Source organism: Ixodes scapularis, unplaced genomic scaffold (genome assembly GCF_016920785.2).
Source record: "Ixodes scapularis isolate PalLabHiFi unplaced genomic scaffold, ASM1692078v2 PGA_scaffold10__122_contigs__length_95168666, whole genome shotgun sequence".
NCBI classification, from domain to species: Eukaryota; Metazoa; Arthropoda; class Arachnida; order Ixodida; family Ixodidae; genus Ixodes; species Ixodes scapularis.
The window spans coordinates 74,010,744-74,031,025 of record NW_024609836.1 but is presented as its reverse complement, the minus strand read 5'-3'; the positions used below and the strand labels follow the sequence as shown (position 1 = coordinate 74,031,025).

The window sequence follows — 20,282 nt, the reverse complement described above, 5'->3', positions numbered from 1 at the left end:
ATACTGTTCGACACTAGGATCGCTCAATTCATCGGCACCGGCTTACACCGCTTCAGAAAACGTGAAGCTCAGTGCAGAAAGGGGCGGGGCAATGCATTTTGGTCCCGGTATGCGTTTTAGGTTAGGCTGCACTCGCCAATCGAAGAACACGGCACGCACCCGGTGGAGGAGGTATAGGTACCTCGTACGCAGCAACTATGTGCTGTGTAGAGGCCAATTAAAGAAATAAAATAATAAACCGGTATACTACTTCCATTGCACAATGTTTACTGTTGGCAAAGCTGGGTTAGGAAGATGTAGTTGGCTAAAAGAAATTTTAAGCACTGAGCAGTAGTTGGTAAAGCAGGCAGGATTATTTATTAAAGAGAACACATTCTTGTATACATGTCAGCACCAAACATCGCAGTCACCAAAAATGAACAGATATTAACGAGTAAACGAACGAAGCATCGGAATGATAAAGGCACACATAAGTTAAATGCATCATAATACAGAGGCCAAGCAACCATCTTCCCATTCATAAAACATTTTTGATAGCCACGTATTTTGGTACTTAAATAAGCTGATCAAAATTAAGTTGCCCTAAATAATCTGGAATACAACTTGTTCCTTAAATCTCACCCCTTAGAAAAGTTTTCATCGAAAGTTGTTTTCACCCGCCAAGTGCAAACACGTTAAACCGATTAGAAAGTTTTATTTTGAACAATTAAAAAAAAAAAAAAGAACGTGCGCGATCACGATTCCAATTTGTAGCTCTATACTCGTTTTCAGCCCAAGAACCTTAGTAGAAAACGTCCGGCTCCTCGCAGAGTTTCACTAATATAGAAGAATTTTAGATTAGATTATTGTAATCGTACTAAAAGGATCGCTTCTTTCTCTGACAACCAAATATTGTAAGAACTACTTTGCACGCCGTATAAACAACGTGCAAACTTTATTTTTTCTTCAGGTGAAAACGAATGTAGTTACCGTTTGTTTTGATAAGGAATGGAAGGTCAACCAAGTCATAATCATGCTCAACATTACTGCAAGCTCTCTGCAGGTTCTCATGTGTAAGATACTGTGAGCTTTCTTATTACCTCTAAACCTCAAGATAAGATTGAGAATAGAGTTATTCGTATGATTCAGCAAATATCAAAACTTTGAAAATGTTTGTTTATAACACGTCAGACTAGAAGAAGTTGACTAGAAACATAAACATAAAAGTCTGAAGCAACGAACATATTATTCATTGTGTTGTTCGTTTGTTTTTAAATTTGCTCTGCAATACGTATTTGAGATCAAAATAACTTAGGCATTACCCTAATTGTCAAGGTATTCGACAACCAAGGCCGAGACCTCACTGTTCGATTAAAGTCCCCGAGAGGATAAGGACAGCAAGGAAGGCTATAACTTGTCCTGCCTCCAGTACTAGCTTCCTACCTTCAACAATGCTTGGACGTCTCGTGAGCTTCGAACGTGCACGCGCATCCATAACACAACCAAAGACAGCAAGCACGTGCTAAAAATCAAGCCTCAGAAAAAAAAAAAAAACGCCCTGCCGTTCTTATCCTGCCAGTGACTATAGCTTGGATAACTTTTAAACATGCTCCGCTGACAAAAGCCCTTTCCTTGGGTTCTCGTGCCCACGTTCTTCATCAGGTCCTGGTTCTATCCTCTTCCTCAGGTGCCCGGCCACATCGGACATAACACCCTGGAAGGTCTTGGCTTCGATGTTTTGCCCCAACATATAGAGCAGAAACCAATCGCCTAACGAGCTCTTAGCCGCAATTTCGTCCACGTCATTCTTGGGCACCACATAGAATCGGTAATACAAAGTCCTGGCCCTCAGCGAACCACTAAACAAGAGGACACAGCGGTAGAGGACAACGCCTGCCGTCGCGGCGGCCAAGATGACAAACCAGAACCAGAGAAACACGTAAATCTTCTCGTTGACGATGTTGAGAGGTAGGACGCAAACGGCGTCATGGATCTCGACGTTACCTGACGGTCCGAACTTGTGAAACTGGCACTTGGCGACCCTGGGGAAGACACGAATCATGGGGTCCAGTCTTTCGTCATCCGGGTCTTGACTCACGAAGCGGATGACTTCGAGACCATAGGTCATGAACTCTCCTCCGAGAAACCGATCGATGAGAAAGAGCTGTCCGACGACGTTCAAGAGAGCCAAAGCCTCGCAGACGAAGTACTTCCACGCGTAAGTGTCCTGTTGACGGAGGTGGCTTATCAGATATTCGACGAGCAACTCCTTCTTCTCGCGCTTCGTTTCTGAGTCCACGATGTCGAACTCGAGGTTCCGAACGAGGACCTTTAGGTGTCCGCCTTCCAAGGCCTTCCACAGCCAACGCGGAACGTAGAAAAACAGCGCCTGGAGGAAGAGCAGAAGACCGACCCACTGATAGTACTTGTGATACTGGAAGTCTTCGTGGTTCATGTGGTGCATGCTGTTTCCGACGCCCGGGTAGACGATACTCTTGTCGTCTGCATTTCGGAAGAGACTGGTCACGCTGTACGTAGCGTGGATCCAGCAGTACAGGTTGAGAACGCTCGCGGACACACCGAAAGATCTGTCGCATTCGATGGGGTCCCCGACGTACTGTTTCGTGGTGATGAGGACGGCGAAGGCGATTAAGATCAGAACGGTGAGACGATGGTGTAAGCGAAAGACGAAGCAGTCGATGTTGATTTTGCGGATGGAGAGCAAGCTCTTGAGACTTCCGATTATGTGCAGCATATCGGTAACGGCGTGGCAGGCAGACTTGGCTGATCCTCCGCTTCGCTAGGAGCACCTGCGGGCGGTGTGGCGTGTGGCGTTTGACCTGCGCGTCTCTCGTTTTATCACGCGTTTGTCGACTGACTCTGATGTTCAATCGCAGCTGCGCCAGGACTTTTCGCGTCACGGAGCAGCGCCTATCTCTCGTTGTGTGCTGCGGCGTTCTTTAGCAAAGTTTGCACAATGTTCGAGAATGACGGCGCAACTAAAAAAAAACAATAAAAGATTTAGCTGGTAGAAGTTTTAAAAATTCATAAAGCCTTTTTCATTCGTGCAAGCTCAGGGCTGGAATTCAGCAAGAGGTCAGCTTTATTCATTTTCTAATAGAAAATATAGGATAAATATATATTAATTAAAGTAACGATTTAGATGTAATCTTGGGTTTTTAAAAGAAAAACAACATTCAAGCTCAACGGATTCTGGAGATTTAGTTCTTATTTACGTACATTGCGTACCCAAAGAGAAAAAGAGAATCGGATAGTTGCCTCACATAATGTTGCTGGTTAAAGAACTTAAAAAGAGAAAAAACCGCTCTATTTAATGCCTTCGTCAGTGCCAGCATTTATTGAAATCTGGTAATTTTTCTTCCTTGCAACTACGCTTGAGGAAGGTTACAAGTGCCGTTTTATTTTAGAAGCGAAAAAATATAACTATTATACGAACCATGACCATATATAGAAATAAAAAAAATAAAGCAGGAAAATTAGCGGCATGTCGAATCACGCAGAAAAAACAACTCTGCTCGCTTCCTTGGAATGAAAGGAGTGCAAGTCTCATTCAACGCAATCCCAACAGAATGTTTAAAAAGGCCAGCACGTGCGTTTTGGGAAGTGATATAAATTATAAAAAAAAACAGGAAGCTGACGAAGATTCGGCGGGAGTCTCTCCCTTCCCTCCTCTCTCCAAGCTACAGCCGCACATCCGCAGAACGCAGGCGCCGCCGAGCTGACTCAGTGACATACTTGCGACACTTGCTCAGTGCTCTGTTGCGACTAACTCAATGCAAAGTGTAAAAAAAAAAGTGAAAGTGTTTGCGTGATCACATACCAAGAGCAACATTAGCAAATGCTGCTCTTCACCCCGTCCTGCACTTTGGTTTTGTACACTTTCATCCTGCACTTTATTTTTGCACGCGATAGCAAGCCCACAACAACAACAAAAATAAATAAAATCGGCAAGGACATTTAAAACTGCTCACGTGTAGGAATGCTTTCGCATTCCTACATGCAGCACGCCACGTCTTCTTTTTTCACGAAGCTCTCCGGCGGGGACATCACACTCCCCCACTGCGCAGACACGGAGAACCCCGCCGACTCCACGGCTTCTGTGACGATGCATCTGCTTTGCTGTGCTTTTGGCCAATGGGAATTTAGGCCAATGGGAATTTATGTCCGGCGCACCGAGCGCTTCACTAGCACGGGGATAGGTGGCGCCCAAGTATGGGGTTCCTCCCAAACCGACCGCTCTGGTTGTTTCTCCCCAGCTGTGGTCCCGCATTCCCTCACTCACCGCTTCTTGTTGTACCCACGGTGGAAGAAACACATTAAGGTGATGACTCTCTGTCTCACGCGGCGGCCAAATTATATTCGGCGCACCGAGCATGCTTCACTCCCACGGGGATAGATGGCGCCCAAGTATAGGGTCCCTCGGTCGTTTCTCTGAGCGGTGGTCCCACATTCCCTTGCTCACCGCCTCTTGTTGTAACTCACCGCCGCCACGCCGGCACCAAGTGGCCAGAGTCCGTAAATCTGTGTTATCTTCCTTCTTCTTCTTCTTCTTCTTCATGTTCTTCGGGTTAAGGCTTACCTTCGTGCACGATGGTGGCACCTCTGATCGACACAGCACTAAAGAAAAAGACGAGGCCAGCTACTGGCCGCACACCATCACCACACCACTACACCGCGAAAAAGGCGAGCACGCTACGCCGCCGACACTGTGGCCGCCGAGGAGAGACCTCATACCGCAGCGCCCTCTGAGGCGGTGCGGAGCTAACTACTTCTGGTTCGAGACTAGCTCCGAACACGGGCTGGTCGCTCGCTCCCCGACGGAAGGGCGACCAGTGTCATCACCTAAATGCGTTTCTTCCAGCGTGGTCTAGACGTTGTCCAGGACGCCGACGAAGACTTCGATGTCGTCATTATACCTTTTGACCCGTCAACTGACAGAGACGAAGAAAAGGGAGGTGGTGATGCCGCCAGCAGCGTTCAAGTGAATGATGTCTCAAGTAAGAGACTCAAATTTTACGAATGCTTGCGCTCACAAATCCAAGCTGGGAGAGAAGCATATCGGAGAACACGGGGGCATCTACAACAAATGCGGCTGAACAGCAAGGAGAAAAGCTGAAGTCTGACTTCTTAGACACGTCTCCAAACGAAATATTTAGCACAATTCTGGATGAAGAAGTATTGATTACATCGTCATAAAAACTGGTACGTACGCCAAGCCAAAAATGGGCACGGCTGTGCTCTTAGCCTGGATGATTTTGTGAAAATTAATCGATATTCTCTTGTTGAGTGAATATCACAAGCTTCCCAGCTCGGCGCGGCGAGATCGAGGCGAGTTCTCCGCCAAACTCGCCGACCGCCGCGATTGGTCGGCGCCGTGCATGACGACACGCGCCGACACTCCCTAGATAGTGACGTTAAACGAAGGGTTTGAGGCGGTCGGAGAGTTGCATATTCGGAACTCGCGGCGAGATGCAGTGACGTCATTCTGACGTGGAAGAAGCCGCCGCGGATGGGAAAAGCTGGCCGGCTCCGACCTAGGCGAGTTTGGGCGAGTTGGGCGCGAGATCAGGGAGAAGCGTCCAAAACGGCAGCGTTTTCGTTCGTGTTTTGCCGTCGGCATAGGTATTTAAACCACGCCAATGTGTTTCACATGGACGACGTTCATTTTCAACAACACTATCGCCTCTCGAAAGACGTGGTAAGGTGGCTGTGCGATGAACTGCGTGGCGAACCGGGCTTGAGGCGATGGAGCCGTGAATCAACCGTCGCCCCGTCGTGAATCCTACATCCAAATTCTACAAAGTGAATCCTAGAAACAAATATGTTTTCACGGCAATCTGCAACCAGGAACGCAATTTACCATTACCTACAGGCTTTTGCAATTATGTTTATGTGTTGCTGTGCTGCGTAGATGCAAGATAAACGCACTTGATAAAATTCAAACTAAAACAGATGATAGAAGAAAAGCAATATACATGAATGGCGCAGACTAACAACTGTGTAATTTCTTTCTCATCTTTCTTCTTCCACACCGTATTTTGACAAACAAATTGGCCGTTAGTTGTTTATACAGGAGGAGAACATGCCAGAACATTGCGACATTGTCACCTACTGTAGATAAGCAATTTAGCCAGTGCAGTATGACCGCTAGCCTGGGGTCTTTAACGTCCATCCCGCAGTAGTGTTACACGACTGCATGCCGGTACGATGCTCATCAACATCGAAACGGGCAGGGGTGGGGATTGAACCCAGCATCCTGGGTTCTGCAACGGACCTTTCGCTCGACGTGCTCCGAGCTGGTCTGCGCTAGCCCAGCCGGCCACCGATCCCCCGATTTAAATAAAACAAAAAACCCTTCATTGCGGAGCGTAGGGAAAAATCGGAGCTACGCTGGGGAACTCGCCGCCGCCGGGGGGGTCGGAAATGTAAGAGGGGGAGTGGGAAACTCGCCGGGGCGGGGTTTCCCCTCCCCTCCCTCGTGACGTGGCATCGGAGAGATTCCCGCCGGAGGCGAGCTTAGCCCCCCTGGTCATTTATGAAGACGGTGGCATTGTTTGCGTCTCCAAATGCATGAGCAGGCAGCTGTTCCTCGACATAAAGCGGTTCTTGCATTTAGCCGGCAATGACCTGCTTTCGGGGACAACAGATAAAATGTATAAGGTGCGTCATTGATGAATTTTCTAAACAAAAGATTCAGGCAACATGGCATTTTTCACAAGACACTCTCTACTGATGAGTCTATGGTGAAGTAATTGGGTCCCAATCCTTCCAACCAGTTCATTAGAGGAAAGCCAATTCGTTTTGGATACAAGAACTGGATGCTGTGCAGCGCGGAAGCTAACTGCCACGAATTTGACACTTACTGCCGAAAGTCCTCTACCACAGACGCCAGGCCACTAGGAACACGTGTTGTACTTTCACTACTTGAGGCCGTCGCAACTCCCAGAGACCATGTCGTGTTCTTCGACAATTTGTTCACTAGTCACGACCAGCTAGTTCCGCTGCAGCAACTGGGATTTCCTTCTACTGGAACAATCCGTAAAAATCACCAAAAGAAGTGTCCTCTCGCCTCCAGAAAGAAAATGGAACGCAAGCAGAGAGGCCAATTCTGTTCGTGATTTGACCCAGGTGCTGAAGTACTTTTAGTAAAATGAAAAGATAACAGTGAAGTCACCATGGCAACGAACTACGAGAGCATTGAGGCAATATGCTCTTTAAAACGGTGGTGTGCTGTAGAGCAAAGAAAAGTGAGTGTGCCGCAACCAAAGTTGTTCAGCAGCTACAACAGTGGGATGGGAGGTGCAGACCTTTTAGACCAAGCTTCGAACAACTACAGGATCGGTATCCGGGGAAAAAATGGTGGTGGGTGCTGTTTCCACAAATGCTGAACGTAGCGGTGGTAAATCTATGGAGAATTCACTAGATCACAGGAGACTCAAGGCTAGATCTTTTGGAATTCACCAGGATTATTACTCGCTACTATCTGCGTCTCGGTGTGCAGGACACGGGAGTGCGAAGGTCTCCAGCACCGGTTGCCTTAGATGTTGTGCTAGACAAGGATGGACACTTTCCATACAAGCTCCCAAAGCAATTGCGTTGCCAATCTTGCCACCAAAGGTCGATGTGGGTCTGCGAGAAGTGCGATCTTATGTGCCTGAAGCATGGTTGCTTCAAGAAATTCCATGTACAGAAGTGGCTCCCACTGGATTTGCCACTCTAAGAGGTCATTGTTCTATATAAAGTTCGGTGCAATAAGCTAAAAAAAAAAAAACATCACAGAAATTTTACTTATGTGCATACATATGTGTACATATGTATACATATGTATACATATGTGTACAAAATTTCAATCGAATTGGATGGCTCGATATTTCGTGCGCCTTAATGGGTTAAAAAGAAACAAAAATGGCATTAATGTTGCTCTCTACATCGCAGTAAGATTTTCAAAATTAAACTGGAATGCATGAGTACATGTTAAGCAGAAATGCCCTGAGAACCTGTGTCAATCATACGTGATTGAAGAGAATATATTTGCATATAGCAAGAATATATATAAATCCCCTCAATTAGGCATGGCTTTTATTTTATGACAAATTCGTTGTCTACTTGCCATCCCAATGTAGGCATTGACCTTTCTGTTGGCCATAGTTAATATATATAGGTATGACAAAATTATTTTATTTTTGATATGGACAAGCGGAAGCTTGGCAACAACATTCACCAGTGGATAACGACACTTATTCATTTTTGGTGCTTAAAATCATCGTTCTTAGTTATCGTACGCTTTATCTGGATTCTCCAGAAACGGCTTTCAGTCCTCCGGAAATATTGAAACAGACCGCGGCAGAGACAAACGATATCGCAATGAAGTTCCTGACAGCCGTATATATCTAAAGCACAGAAAGTCCCATATTCAAATCCTAACGATCTCAGGTTGAACCTGCTCTGCACGAAGCTCGGAAATCGCGGCGCCTACAAGGAACAGGGAAAGAGAGTGCCGTCGGTGGATCATCCGCTCTAAAAGCTTGCAGACACAGGAGGTTAAGGAGATTGGACGGTAAGATGTTATGATGGCTTTCGACTTGCCTGCTTTTGGGACGGCTACTACAGTAGAATGTAGCCAAGAGGAAGGAAGTTTGCCGGATCGCCAAATCACGTTGAGGTACTCTAGAAGAAGGGGTCTATCCGTAGCGTCAATGTTTTTGAGGGCTTGGTTTGTAATGCCGTCGGCTCCTGGGGCACCCTTGCGGCGACAGCGAGTCAGGGCATAGTCTAGCTCTGGGTTTGTGAAGTCGTCGTTTATAGTGGCTAGGGTGAAATTTGGGACTGGAGGCTTCGGCGCTGGAGGTTTTCCTTGCGGTGGAGATACAGGCCTTGAGAATTCGTCAGCGAATTTTTCTGCGAGGTTAGCCATAGTAAGGTTGTCTTTTATCGCTATCTCAGCAAAAGGATATGCTTGAGATACAGGCTCAAGTAAGCATCTCACAGTGGTCCAAGGTAGCCTCGACCCCGAATCAGTTTTAAGCGATTCGCTTCGAAGTTGCCATTGTTGTCTGCCTAGGCGTCTGGTATGACGACGTAGTTTTGCGTCTATTCGCCTTGATTTTGTCCAGTCGGCGGGGGCATTTGTGCGTCTCGCAATCCGCTGAGCTCGTCGAGAGGCAGCGCGGATTTCGAGATATATAAGGTCAGGAACTGGGTTGTTCGCGGGTAGGGTGACTGTTTTGGTGGCTTTAGAGATAGCTACACATATTGCATCTTCCAGTGGGATGCTACCCGTGCCAGTGCTTTTAAAGAGTTTTGCTAGTATTTGTCGATACATATCCCAATTCGTTACTGTATGTACACGATGTTTTGGTGCGAGGCCGTAGCGGGGAGTGAGGTGAATTGGAATATGATCTGAGCCCCATGTGTCGGGCTCGAGACTCCAGACTATCTCTATTTCAGGCGATACCAAAGTGAGGTCTAGGACGCTTGCTTTTTCAAGGTTGGGCCGTACTAGTGTAGGGTCTCCGGTGTTTATGCAGCGGAGGTTCAAATCAGCGATGATGTCCAAAAGTATGGTGCCTCGTCGCGTAGTGCTGTCGCTTCCCCATGCTGGATGGTTTGCGTTGAAGTCGCCACACCAGATGATGGGTCCAGAACAGCGTGCACGAATTTTCCGGATTGCGTTAGGATTCCAAGGTGTATTTGGAATCCTAACGCAATCCGGAAAATTCGTGCACGCTGTTCTGCTGGAGATTCTGGATTCTCAATGGAAAACTCTCGAGACATTTCACCGCAACGCACTCAGGATTTGTCTCGGACTGCCACGCTCGTCACATAACGTCTCCACTATAGTCGAGGCAGGTGACTCTCCACTAAAAACACAATCACAAGAGAGAACACTACTTCACGCAGCCAGACTGCTCAGAGTACCATCATACGAGACACTCATTGACAGCATACTGCTACGCCATCACTCCTACCTCGGTAAAACCATGAAACGCTTCATTGACCACGTCGGCTACCCAGAGAACATCCCTCCCCTCCCCCCTCCACACCGGCAGAACGATCACCTCCACATAACAACAGAGATCATGGACCTCCCACGACGAGGCCACGTCGCCGATATCGTGGCACGCGACATCGCAAATGACGTCATCCAGTCCTATTGCAACATGAAGCACATATATACCGATGGAAGCAGGAAAGACTTATCCACCACAGCTGCTTACATCATACCAGAATCTAATCAATCTTCTACAGCCAAATTGAGCTACTGTACCGACACGACCACAGCAGAACTTGCTGCGATATGGCTTGCGCTCTCCGAGTTAATAACACTTTCGGAAAATGAAAAAGTGGCTATTTTCACGGACTCGAAAGGAGCCTTACGACAGCTCCAAAACTTGAGAAGGGGAACTCCTTTGGCAAGATCCATTGTTCAACTCGTACACCACATGGCTAAAGAAGGATCAATCATCTACTTTCAGTGGATCCCTTCGCATGTGGGTATACATGGAAATGAAAGAGCAGATGCCCTTGCAAATGAAGCCCACAATAATGTATCCCAAGTAATAGAAATACATCCATACAACAACTATCGAATCATAATCCATAATGAAGCACAAACTAATCACCCCCACCCAGGAACGGCTTCTGGACTACCTCCTCCAACCATTCCTAAAAACAAATTCCCGAGACCGCAACAATCGTTGCTACATAGACTACGAGTCAACTGTGCAAACACCTACTCTCGTCTACATCTCATGAGACAAGCGTCTAGCCCAAACTGTCCCGCATGTGATGAAAGAGAAGATCTGGACCACATCTTTTGGACATGCCCACAAAACGCCAATTCAAGAAACGTCCTGAAAAAATCTATTGCGAACGGCAGTAACCAGGATACCCGAAGTATTCTTTTTCCCGCAGGACCACAAGCACTAAGGGTGCAAACATTCAAAGCCATCCTTCTTTTCCTCCAAGAGACTGGCCTCTCAACACGCCTCTAGGCTGTACTGACGGGCGTCAGCCATCCTCCTCCTCTTAACCACTCTTGGTTTCCCTTTCCCCAAGCGGAACGAGAAAGCTGACCCCGCTATTGGGAGACTAACCTCTCGTTCCGCATTACCCCCTTTTTCTTTTGCTCAATAAACTCACTCACTCACTCAGTGCCGATTTTTTGGTGGCTATAGCATACAAGAAAGTGAACTTTGAGCGCGGAAGATAGCTTTATCAGACGACAAAATGCATGTCCAGCTCGCTTTTACTCTTGCTTTTAGTTGCACTATCATGATAACTTTAAAATGCAAACCCTTCAACATCGTTGGTGTTTGTGATGAGCGATCCCGCGACCAGCCGAAGAGGACGAGGAAGAAGAAGACGAGGTTGGGGGCATCCGAAGAGTGCGAGAGGGGCTTCGGGCGGTTGACAAAGGACGGAGCAGACGCGACCAGGCCGGACCTCCGTCGGCGTGATCAGACGTCAAGAGGCCCGACCCACAACCCGCTTCTCACGCAGTCCGGGCGCCAACCTTCCGGGGGTAGACAAGACTGCTTGCGTGGCGCAGCTGAACACCCGCTGCCACTCCGTGCCACAGACGTTCTGGGCCTGACTCAAGCCTTCGGCCAACGCCCAACTGCCTCGTCGCTACGTCCTTCGGCGCAGACCTTGGCGGACACCTGGTCATAGCTAGGCTGCCACCGGCGTACGGGGCCTGATTCAAGCCTTCGGCCATCAGTCAACTGCCTCGTCACTACGTCCGGACCTCGGCCCTGACTTCGGTAGACCCCTGATCATCGGCTGCCGCGGGTGCTACGCCGCAAGGACTGAAAAGTCGTGAGCGAGGGACTTTTTAGGGGACACTCGAACCTTAACATTTGTTGAAGTGGTGTAAATAGTTGTGTAAATAATTTTTTCTATATTTCTACAGTGCAATGTGAATTATCCCATAACGCATCCTCGTGTCTTCTGTCATTTCTTTACCACATTACGAACCTCACGATAGTGTTAGACTGGTGGCAGCTGATAAAACGCATTTGCCCTACTGACTTCTAAGTCCTGGTTAGCTCAGTTGGTTGAGCGCTCCACTGAAAATTGAGAGGTCCCTGGTTCAATACCAGGACCAGGTGGATTTTTTCGGTCACGCACCAGTCACCTAGCTGTGTTTGGAGATTTGTGTTTGTCCTATGCCCCTCTTGTTCTCCATCTCCAGGGATTATTTTCGTAATTATTGTCCAGCTCGCTTGTACCTTTGCGTTTAAAAGCATTATTATCCCAGCTTTATCAGGCTTGCACATGTTTATGTGCTTCCTCCAATAAACAAACAAGCGAGCGGTGGCCAGGTGCCCTGCCTGCATTCCGATATGAAACGCAAAACACACGAGCTGCGGTAGATTACGAAGCTTGTTTGGAATAACAAGTGTTCTTTCGCATTCCCTGTTTTCAGTAACATGCATGTATTAATGAAAGAAAGAGTAAAAAAGCGGTTTCTTTGTATTGTTGTTAAAAATATTCATGGAGTCAGATCTTGGCAAAGCTTTCCGCTGGTGCTCGCGCTGCAGACCCCAGGGAACCTGGGTTGTGTCCTCGCCCACCCCTCTTTCGGCCTGGACGAGCATCGTACTGAGGTGCGGTCGATTATCACTGCTGCGCGCTACACATTTCAAGACCCCGGACTTGCAGTGGCAGTACACTGGCTAAATTCGCCATGTGCAATGGATACCCAGACGCCGTCCAAACATACACATAAAACAATTACTTTATCAGGGGACTTTAGTTTCCGTGATGTGTTTGAGTTTGTCTTGCAAGTATGGCGTCAAATGTGCCAGTTTACGACGACCGTGCCTCGTGCGCCCCTTGAAAGCAAATGGCGTCTCAGCATTGAAATGAGTGCTACGAGCGTCGAGACGTCTCGGTGGCGCTCCCTTACGGTTTACATCCGTGACGTCACGACCACGATTTTCCTCGTCGTGACGTCACGAGTTGTGATCCTGGATACTCATCATCAGTTGTGACGACACGTCTGATAGTGGGCGTAAAAAGCACGGTGGAATCTAGAAGAAATCGCGTTCTTCAACACCATCGAACTTGGAGGTCGAGCAATGCTTTTATGACCGTCGTCCGGTCAAAAGCGGAAAGCCGACCACATCGGCGCTTTTGGTCGCGCACGTCGCCATATTTGGAAGCGGCAGAGACTCGCTCGTGGCGCGTGTCTCGCGCGTTCTCCCAACCAGACTTGGAAGTAATCCGTTACAAGTAACGGGATTACTTGTAATCAATTACTTTTCTAGTAATTTAGTAATTGCGTTATTTTGTTGAAAATGTAATTTGTAAGCTAATCTCATCACTTCTTCAGTAACAAATTACTGAAATTACTCGTTACAATTCTTCGTCCCATCAAAAGGAAATATAGAGTGGAAGAAGGGCGATGCAACGGTCTTGGCGCTTTTAGCATGGTAACACAAAACGGGGGTTCATTCGCGAAAAAAGTGCTGGTGAGGGAAAGTAATTCGCGGAAAGCACGACAGCCCAACCAGAGCCCGTTTCTTGACTCGTTCGTACGCTCAGCCAAGCTAGGAGGATTCAACTGTCTGCAGAAAGGCAACAGGCTTCGACTTTTTGGAAAACGAACGGACTGCTTCGAGCGTACGAAAGAGCAGAAAACTAATGGACCATAAAACCGTTGCGTTGGGTTCGTGTCGAGTGCGGAAACCATAGACACAGTGACCGTGGTGAATATGTCGACACGCTTTCTCCCCCCCCCCCTCCCTCCTCTACCCTCCTTCCTCCCTCCGCACCCCTCCGCGCCTTGTCCCTCCAAAACAAGTCTTTATTATTATTTTTTTTTACCCGAAACCGACTTTTAATTCTGCCTACACACGCTCACCCCGCAACTGTGCCCCGCAAACAGAGAGGACGCTCTAATGAGACCTCACCCCTGCTCATCATTGACAACACTGTGAAAGCTAAATACTGGCTGGACCAACCAGCTATGCGGCTCCTTTCACTTGAGCGACTTTCGGAAAGTGTCTGTTGCCTATTAACATACACACAACACAACATTTTTCATCAAGGGGCTTTAGTTCAAACACCTTCCTTCTTTCACCGCGGTCGCCATTATCACCATCATTGATTCTGTAGCAGCACGCACGCCGTGGCACGTGCATTGGTTCGGTCACTCCTGGCCTGACACTTTGTCCAGAGACTTTACCCTCGACCATTTCTTGACTTCGCGGCGTCTCACTCAAGGATGAACAGCGGTCCTGTGGAAAGTGCAAGGACGCCCAAATTGCTGTCCTGGGAGCCGGAGGTCTCCGTACTCATCTTCGGCAACGGAAACTTTCAGCGGCTAGCGTTGTTTTGTGCCCAAATCTCTCTCTTCGTGGCCATTCTTCACGCCCCGGTGCACTACGAGTTCACGAAAAACGTGAACCACCGGTGCAAACCGCCCGAAGAGTACACCCATCTGTCAGTGATCGAATGGAAGAACATCAGTGTGCCCAAAGACGCCGATGACGTCTTGGGCAGCTGCACGCGTTACGAACCTCCGTTGTCCATGCCGTCAAACAACAGGACAGAGGTACCGTGTGACGGTTGGGACTACGACGTCGAGACCTCCGGGACAACGATCACCACGGAATACGATATGGTCTGCGACAGAAGATGGATGGTCTCCTTGCTGTTGATGGCGTACCACGCCGGCAGTGCGATAACTCTGTTTCTGGCGGGGTTAGCCGCTAAAAGATTTGGACTTCGGCCTGTCCTCATCATGTCCATAAGGGTTCAGATGGGGTCTTTGCTGGCCAGCTGCTTCTTCCGAAGCTTTGAAATGTTCATGCTACGTTGCCAAATAGCGATTGCTGTCTCTGCGTTCCAGGTAGCTAAGGAGATGGGTTTTCGAAGTTCGCGTAGGATTGTCAAACTGTGTTTTAGCTAAAGAGGTGTATTTCAAATATATTTGGAATCTATATAGTGCGCAATTTTAATTCCGTACAAATTTCTTTTTTTTATTCCACGCTCAAAAATAAATTTTCAATGCATTCGAAATGAATTTGAGATATGCTTCCTAATAAGTAAAGCATGGGTTCCGTACTTCGTCTGATTAGTCGCAGCTTGCACGAAAAACCAGTCAAGGGGTGTCAAACCGAGGTCACACTACTCATACTTCATACAAAAGACAGTCTGCAAACACGAGTAACCGCAAGATCCGTGGTTCGAATGCCACGTGCCAAAATTCCTCCTTGAACTCATCTCCACACAGTATTCGCAGCACAGATCTCGTGCTGACTCGCGTTCGAAGCTTTATGTAGACTGTTTTTTTTACGTATAAGTAGCGTGACCCCGGCTTTAAGCTTTGACGGCTGGTAACGTCCTCTGTGTGGTTTATCATAAGGTAAAACAGATTATAAACTCTTTCTTCGGGTGGCCTGCGGCGTAACTGTCAACTACGCCAAGGAAGCAGTGGTTTCTCTCTAATCCAGTGGCAGTGTCCTGATTGGGCCATTTCTCCAGGTGATCATCATCATGGTTCTCTTCGAGGTGACCTCACAATCTCACCGGGTGCTGTCTTGGTGCTGTTCGTCAGGCTGGCCATCGCCGTTCCGCTCGTGCTCGCACCCATCACCACCTTTGTTCTCGGCAAGCTGGTGGCTCACTGGGTGTTGATTCAAGGTCTCCTGATGCTGCCCACGGCACTCCTCGCCGTTGCACTCTACCCGATTGCGGAGTCACCGCGCTGGCTCATGGTCACCTGGAGATTCAAGGAGGACGAGCAGACCATCCTTTGGGCGCCTAAAATGAACGGCGTCACCGACTTCTGCGAGGCCCGCGCGGTGTTCTGCCGGTTCAAGGAGAACGTGGTGTCCCAGCTGGGATTAAGCGCCAAGCCGTCCGTATTCGACATCGCTTGCTCCAAGTCCATACGTACACGCTCCGCCTTAGTCTTCGGTTGGTGGTCCGTCGAGTTCAGCACCTTCATCAATATCATCGACACGCAAGTGCTGTTGAAAAACGTAGCCGTCCAAGCTGTCATCTGGATAATGAGCGTGCCCGTCATGGTGTTGAATTACTACGCCATACAGATATTGGGGCGGCGCGGAATGCTCTCACTGTATTATCTACTGGTATCGGTTCTGGCGCTGGCACAGGGAGTACTGACATACGTCGACAGCACTCTTGAGATTGGAATAGTCAATGTCGCCGCCATGGTGACTCTGAATACCCTGTTCGTGACCCTGTTTGTCTACACGGTCGCGTTCTACCCGACGGCACTACGTTGCATGGCCTTGTCAGCAGCGTTCGTGTGTGGTAAGATCGGGAATATGACGGCGTCGGTAATCAACGATGCTTTCAAGTTTGGTCCCTTGGTAAGCCAAGTTCTACCGATGGTAATATCCGAGACCAGCTTGTTTATTTTTAGTCTGCTTGTCACACTACTGCCAGAAGCGCTCCCGTTGCCACCTGCGGACACCATCCAGCCGGCCGCTTTCAAGGAAATGTGGCATATGAAATCACCTCCTCAGCCAAAACATAAGTGGAGGAGCAAAGCCAAGAAGCAAAAAGTGCTCTATGCCGCGCTGCCGTGATACTCGGAATTTTGGTAATCCCATTTTGGTAAATCCATGGTAAACCCATGGATTTACCATGGGTTTACCAAAATCCATGGTAAACCCATTTTGGTAAACCGCGGTGCCTAAGAAGAAAAAAGTACCTAGGTACTGTAATAAACAGCTGGATATAGAACAACAATAATTATTTTTGATTGGGCAGTAACATGCGCCATCTATCGGTGAAACAAGCCAGTCATTTTGTTTATCCTCTTTTTCCGCTGGTTGTTATCGACCTAGTATGGCATTTTAAGTCAAAATATAATCATGTTGCACTTGAAGACCAATTTATTTGCTTCAGATAGTACGAAGAAATTTCAGCTACTATACTAGAGTTTGTCGACGAATATTCGAGAATGTAAGAAACATTTCCTTCAATATGTTTCGCCATAAACAACGCATAACTTTCCCGTGTTCCTTCCAGCCTGGCAACGCCGGTGCTGTAGTCTCGTTTTTGTTCCTTGCGACGCACGTTTCTGCGATTCCTGCTGATCTCAACTATTTGCCTTCTCTTCCGTTTGCCCAGCCGATCCACCGGTGACGAGAAGCTAAGCTTCTCGTCAGCGTTGAATTGCTGGCCACCGGGGATATGTAGAAACCTCGATGCTGTCGGCATACTGTCGGCGCACTGCGAACAAAGAAAAAACAAAAAACAGTACAATGTCCCAGCTGTTCACCCGGAACGCAGACTTTATCGAGAACAACCCCCTTTCTCCGCAAAGTAATCGCTGCTCAAGAGTTGGCGTGCATAGTGTAACAAATTAAACGTGTTAGCATAAATATATACCAACACTCGTTCGCAAAACATTTTTTTACTGACCATAAAAACACTTGCAAGGCTTATGTCTTGGATCCCGGACTGCTGAAGAGCAATGCGTTCGCGGAACGCTGCCGTCGGTTAGTTTAGTAGTCCCTCTGAACTTCCGCTTTGCTTGACGTGCTAATAGGTTGATGGTGCGTCATTAATATAACAGCCGGATCGAAATGAATGTTCAGCAGAACCAAGCAGAACTATTAGTCCTCATTAAGCGACGTCGCGGCCATTTTGCTTGTAGGTACTTCTCCTCCCTCGGCGCCCCTGCTCTCTAGTCACGTGACCTAGAATTCCCCCTTCTAGGGACAATAGTTAACTTTAACCCACGATTTGCGTTCGAGAAAACGGGCCCAGATAACCGAGACACAGTGCTCAAGTTTTGACGTCACCGAAAGAAGACCAACGTGGGACACAGATGGAAGCGGGTCACGCACTTTCATTGAAACCCGAGTCCCACTAGAGTGACGAATATAGACAACCGACACCGACAAGCATCAAACACGCACGAGCAGCATGCACGCGATGGTATACCTTCGGCAGGCTTGCGAACTGAAGTTCTGAGGCCACGTGGTTAGCAATGATGGCGTTCGCCCAGACCCAGAGAAGACTCGCGCCGTCGCGGCATCGCCAGCGCCGACAGACAAGAAGGCCGTGCGAAGATTCCTTGCACTATGTGCGTACTATCAGCGCTTCGTTCGTAATTTCGCAGGGATTTCCGTACCACTCACAAACCTCACAAAGGACCCCCAAAGGTTCGAATGGGCCGAGGAGCAACATTCGACGAGCTGAAACGACAACTCCAAACTCCTTCGGTTCTTGAACACTTCGATCAAGATGCGGAAACCGAGATTCATACGGACGGATGTAACGCTGAACTTGGCACGGTACTGGTTCAAGTGCGAAAAGGCACCGAGAGAGCCATCGCTCACCAAGCCGGGCACTGTCTAAGGCAGGGCAACATTACTCAACGACCGACAAGGAGTGTCTTTATGTCGTCTTGGCGCTAACCAAGTTCCGCCCGTACCTGTACGGGATCCCGTTCCGCATTATCACGGACCACCACTCGCTCTGCTGGCTGGCAAACCTAAAGGACCCTTCAGGACGCCTCGCTCGATGAAGCCTCTGACTGCAGGAGATTAACATGGCTATGGTCTACAAGTCAGACAACAAGCAGAGCGACGCCGACTGCCTCTTTAGAGCCCCTGTCGAGACATCTCCCGGTAGCAGCGACGACGATGACGACAAGTGCTTCCTTGGCGCAGTGAACATCGACGACATGGCACGACGTCAAACGGACGACCCTGAGGCGCTAATCCTTCGAGGCGCTAATCGAGCACCTCGAAGGACGAGGGGTTACAATCCCCCGTGTCTTCTCGATAGCCCTGCCGACCTTCGTCCTCCGACAAGGTGTACTTTACAAGGAAAACTTTGTAGACAACATCGCGCTATGGATGCTGGTAATTCCTACTGACCTTCGAGAGGAGATCTCCCAAGCCTGCCACGACGACCCGACGTTTGGACGCCCCGGTTACAGCCGTACGCTGGCCCGAATTCGTGAAAGGTATTACTGGCCCAAGCTCCCGAAAACCGTTCAGCTCTACACACGATCGTGCCCCGAGTGCCAGCGACGCAAAAAACCGCCGACAAAGCCGGTAAGTCTCCTGCAGCCGATTGCTCCCTCAAGCGCACCGTTCCAGCAGATCGGAATGGATCTGCTTGGTCCTTTCCCACCATCGACGCAAGAAAACAGATGGATAATAGTCGGCACAGATTATCTCACCCGGTACGCCGAAACGAGAGCCCTTCCTTGAGGGACTGCTGTGGAAGTCGCCGAGTTTATCGTCCTCCGGCACGGCGCTCCCAAGTTTCTGATCTCAGACCGAGGATCATCATTCATGTCCCAGCTGACGCAAGAAATCCTTCGTCTCAGCCACACCAGCCCTCGTCGCACCACTGCGTACCACCCGGAGACCAACGGCTGACGGAGACACTCAACAAGACCATCGCGGACATGATCTCCACGTATACGTCCACATGGAGCACAAGACGTGGGGACGAGGTGCTGCCGTACGTCAAATGTGCCTACAACACGGCCGTACAAGGGACCACCAGGGTAACACCCTTTCAACTGGTGCATGGTCGCAAGGTAAATACAATGCTGGACGCGATGTTACCCCACGAACCGGCTGTCGGCGGAGGCGACGACGCCCAGGTGGTTGCCCAACGGGCAGAAGAAGTCCGTCGACACTGGCCGCTACAACCTTCGTCGTCGGGACGTTCACTTCCAGCCCGGAGACCGGGTGTGGGTGTGGACACCGATTCGCCGCCGTGGTCTTGGCGAGGAACTTCTGAAGCGCTACTTTGGAGCCTAAAAAGTGCTTCGTCGAATCGGGGATCTGAACTATGAGGTGATGCCCGACGGAACACGGACGTCACGCCGCCCTCCACGACCGGAAGTCGTCCACGCTATACGCCTCAAGCCGTACTACGATCGATAGGACTGTGAATTGTGTTTTGTAATACGCTCGATAGGATTGCGTTGCACAAATCTACGTAGTTTGCCATTATTTTTGTTTGTTTTGCGGTTTGGTTTCACAGCACGTCGCATCGAGACTTTTAAAGGGGGGAGTAATGCCACGCGCGTCGCTGAGCGAGCGCGTGAGTTGCCGAATGGTTACCGTGCTTGACTGTCGCGCGAACTCCAGTTAGCGAATGCCTTTTTATTTATTCTTTCACCTTGGCGTTCTCGTAAGTTCGAGAACATTCTCGTTTGATTGAGTTCCGAATGTTCCAAGCGCCAAATGTTCAGCGGGCTGAATGTCAGAGACACACGCGGGTACAAAAGGTGCTCCGCGTGACGAACCGGAGTCAGTCTCGCC

At 48.8% G+C, this 20,282-nt stretch overlaps 2 protein-coding genes across 2 annotated transcripts; one reads left to right on the top strand and one right to left on the bottom strand.

The window, feature by feature from the left end:
* Window positions 1-91: 91 nt before the first annotated feature.
* On the bottom strand, window positions 92-3,461 carry LOC8051531 (innexin shaking-B). Its single transcript, XM_002433781.5, has one exon. The coding sequence runs from the start codon at window positions 2,732-2,734 to the stop codon at window positions 1,580-1,582; it is 1,155 nt and encodes a 384-aa protein (XP_002433826.3). The 5' UTR covers window positions 2,735-3,461; the 3' UTR covers window positions 92-1,579.
* A 10,772-nt stretch (window positions 3,462-14,233) lies between these two features.
* LOC120843959 (solute carrier family 22 member 6-like) lies at window positions 14,234-16,568 on the top strand. Its single transcript, XM_040215479.1, has 2 exons — window positions 14,234-14,687; window positions 15,496-16,568. Exons 1-2 carry the CDS (start codon window positions 14,234-14,236, stop codon window positions 16,566-16,568), a joined length of 1,527 nt encoding a protein of 508 aa, XP_040071413.1.
* The last annotated feature ends 3,714 nt before the right edge of the window (window positions 16,569-20,282 follow it).